Source organism: Panthera leo, chromosome C2 (genome assembly GCF_018350215.1).
Source record: "Panthera leo isolate Ple1 chromosome C2, P.leo_Ple1_pat1.1, whole genome shotgun sequence".
Taxonomy (NCBI): domain Eukaryota; kingdom Metazoa; phylum Chordata; class Mammalia; order Carnivora; family Felidae; genus Panthera; species Panthera leo.
In genome coordinates, this window is record NC_056687.1 from 40,324,242 (window position 1) to 40,328,281 (window position 4,040).

The following is a 4,040-nucleotide window of genomic DNA, read 5'->3' on the forward strand; positions in this document are numbered from 1 at the left end:
CTCCCCCACTCACTCTCTCTCTCTCTCTCTATCTCTCTCTCTCTCTCTCAAAAAAAAAATAAATAAACATTAACACATTTTTTTAACGTTTATTTTTTTTGAGAGAGACAGAACATGAGCATGGGAGAGGCAGAGAGAGAAGACACAGGATTCGCAACAGGCTACAGGCTCTGAGATATCAGCACAGACCTCGATGCAGGGCTCAAACTCACCAACTGTGAGATCATGACCTGAGCTGAAGTCAGATGCTTAACCAACTGAGCCACCCAGGTGCCCCATCCAATGGTTTAGAATTTCTAGGGAAACTTTAGCTTCCATTCTTTATCTGGTGCTATCCTAGTTACCCTTTAAAAGGGGTAAGTGTTGATATAAATAACGTAGATTTGTAGCTTCTCAATTATACACAGGACAACTACTCATTTTCTGGGTAACAGGTATTCAAATTTCTTTTTTTTAATGTTTATTTATATATTTTGAGAAAGAGAGAGAGACAGCACAAGTGGGGGAGGGGCAGAGAGAGGGAGAGAGAGAATTGCAAGCAGGCTCTGTGCTGGGAACACGAGGAGCCTGACACCAGGTTCCATCCCATGAACCGTGAGATCATGACCTGAGCTGAAATCAAGTGTTAGATACTTAACCGACTGAGCCACTCAAATTTAACCCTCAAATTTCTTGTGCCCCTCAATTTGCTTAGGAGCAAGCCATCAGCACCTGCCTTCAATGAATATCAGAAAATAAAAATTAAATTTACTACTGATAACCAAACACAAGTAAAATACTAGATGTGCTTACCTCAAAGTTTTATTATACACACACACAACACTTGATACAATAATACTAAGTAAAGTATTTGTTTTATCAGTTCCAACAAATAAGATATAACCACTTTAAATTTTTTTAATGTTTATTTATTTTTGAGAGGGAGAAAGAGGGAGAGCATAAGTGGGGGAGGGGCAGAGAGAGAGAGACACAGAATCTGAAGCAGGCTTCAGGCTCCCAGCTGTCTGCACAGAGCCCCACGCAGAGCTCGAACACACGAACTGTGAGATCATGACCTGAGCTGAAGTCAGAGCCTTAACCGACTGGGCCACCCAGGCGCCCCAAGACATAATGACTTTAAAGTAAAAATAATTTGAGGACTATGGAGGTACAATAATAGTTACAACCAAGAATAAAGCTTCAGATTTCCATCTTCTCTCTGTCTTTTCCTAAGATATAGGTGGCTGCTATAGAATTATTAAAAAAGAGAGAAGGGCTGATGTGAAAAAAAAGAAAAAGAAAAAATACTATCATATAAAAAAGATTAATCCTATTTCATTAGACTCTAATTGTTCTTATTTGGCTTACAATTAAACAATAGCATTGATTAAAGCAAAAATTATAAGCCCTGTTTGGAGTGTCCTCTTTCAGACGTAAGGTTACAGGGTCCTTACAATGGCGACTTGTAAAGAAGAATAATTTCCATTTCAGAGTGAGTGCCATTATGAGCTCTCCTTGCTGGCAAGTTCACCTTGTTAAGTGAGTTATTTTGTCATATATGTCATTGTATTAATGGTCAGTGTTTTATGGCTGTTTCACTCCCACTAATTCTATTTCATCTTTTTAAACCAAATTCGCTACTTATGTCCACAAAGACTACTAAACACTCTGACATTTTCCTCATTTCATAAAATGATCATAGAATGCTAGGGATGTACTAAAAATATTTTATTTTTATTTATTTCCCTTTTTATAATACTTATATCCTGACATGAAATACTTAGAAGTTCCTTTAGACTCCATGAGTTCAATGATGATGTTCTCAATGTAACTTTGAATTAAGTACAAAATTGTTTATGATTTTGAATACTGCCTGTAATATGATATTTTCTTATATTGGGTTATATAATGCATAAATATGTATTAGTGACATGTGCTATTAAACTTTTACTGCATAGATGAAGAGAAAAACATAGCTCGGATTAATACAGTTTTTAAATGCAATTCTACGATGGTAGAGATTTTACCGAGTAATAGGTTAGTTTACTCATAAAAATTGTTTTATGTGAGCTGTATTTTCAGAAATGTTTTGAAAGTTATTGTTTGTTACTGTTTTCATTGGAATTTTTAAATTAAATGAAAAGAAAAAGAAAATCTATAATCTAAATTCCCATTTTTTTAAAATCCATGGAATATTCTGGGAAAACACACACATACACTTTTTCAAAATTCATTCTGAAAGGGAGAGAAAAATGTTTGAAGACTTCTCTGAACTGTTTTTCTCCTCCTTTGTTACAGGTATCCATTTTTGCAGCTATATTAATCTTTTAAAACAAACAAAATGGATTCCTTAAACTCATCTGATCAAAACTTGACTTCAGAAGAACTATTAAACAGAATGCCGTCTAAAATTCTGGTGTCCCTCACTCTCTCCGGGCTGGCACTGATGACAACAACCATCAACTCCCTTGTGATTGCTGCAATTATTGTCACCCGGAAGCTGCACCACCCAGCCAACTATTTAATTTGCTCCCTTGCCGTCACAGATTTTCTTGTAGCTGTCCTGGTGATGCCTTTCAGCATCGTGTACATTGTGAGAGAGAGCTGGATTATGGGGCAGGTGGTCTGTGACATCTGGCTGAGCGTTGACATTACGTGCTGCACGTGCTCCATCTTGCATCTCTCTGCTATAGCTCTGGATCGGTATCGGGCAATCACAGATGCTGTGGAGTACTCCAGGAAAAGGACTCCCAAGCATGCTGGCATTACGATTACAATAGTTTGGATTATATCTATTTTTATCTCTATGCCTCCTTTATTCTGGAGGCACCAAGGAACTAGCCGCGATGATGAGTGCATCATCAAACATGACCACATCGTCTCGACCATTTACTCAACATTCGGAGCTTTCTACATCCCATTAACATTGATTTTGATCCTCTACTACAAAATATATAAAGCAGCGAAAATGTTATACCACAAGAGACAAGCAAGTAGGATTGCCAAGGAGGAGGTGAATGGCCAAGTCCTTTTGGGGAGTAGTGAGAAAAGCACCAGACTAGTCTCCACACCCTACATGCTAGAAAAATCTTTATCTGATCCATCAACAGACTTTGATAAAATTCACAGCACAGTGAAAAGCTCCAGGTCTGATTTCAAGCATGAGAAATCTTGGAGAAGGCAAAAGATCTCAGGCACAAGAGAACGCAAAGCAGCCACTACGCTGGGGTTAATCTTGGGTGCATTTGTAATATGTTGGCTTCCTTTCTTTGTAAAAGAATTGGTTGTTAATGTCTGTGAAAAGTGTAAAATTTCTGAAGAAATGTCAAATTTTTTGACATGGCTTGGATATCTCAACTCCCTTATAAATCCACTGATTTATACAATCTTTAATGAAGACTTCAAGAAAGCCTTCCAAAAACTTGTACGATGTCGATGTTAGTTTAAAGAAAGTTTATCATTAGAAGGTTGGGGATTTCTTGAGGTGAAGTAACTAAATGAATGATGAATAACAAAACAGTTAAACTTTTAGAGGAAATACATTAAAACTGCTAAACTTACAAGAATATAATTTATATTTTAATAGCAACATGAACATAAACTTCTTGAGTAAAAGATGTTTCTTTTGACCATCATTCTAGAGTATTCAAAACGCGAAGAAAATTTACTGCTTATAAACAACATTTTGCCTATGCAATGTCCCTAACAGGCTAACTGAAAATACGTATTAGAGTAATTATTATTAATAACAGTGATTTTCCAGGTTTATGGCTTACGACAATCACAGAAGAGTATTCAATTAACCACATCTGTAATTTCTATATAATGCTATCGTTTTGTTATAAAATTCTGCCATTTTAGAGAAAAGAAAATTCACCACAATGCACCCATTTCTCCTACCTAACCACTCTTGTGCCACCTTCACCTTATCCTGGGAAAAATGGGAGGAGGAAGCAGCCAACAATGATTCCTAATATGACTGGAGGAAATGTCAGCCAGGAGATTGATACGATCTTTGTATTTAGATAGTAAAGAGTAATCATAAAGTGAGTTAGGCATTG

The 4,040-nt window shown here is 36.7% G+C and overlaps 1 protein-coding gene across 1 annotated transcript; it reads left to right on the plus strand.

The window, feature by feature from the left end:
* The first annotated feature begins 2,289 nt into the window (after positions 1-2,289).
* Positions 2,290-3,506, plus strand: HTR1F (5-hydroxytryptamine receptor 1F). The gene has a single exon (XM_042955651.1). The coding sequence runs from the start codon at positions 2,321-2,323 to the stop codon at positions 3,419-3,421; it is 1,101 nt and encodes a 366-aa protein (XP_042811585.1). The 5' UTR covers positions 2,290-2,320; the 3' UTR covers positions 3,422-3,506.
* Positions 3,507-4,040: the final 534 nt, after the last annotated feature.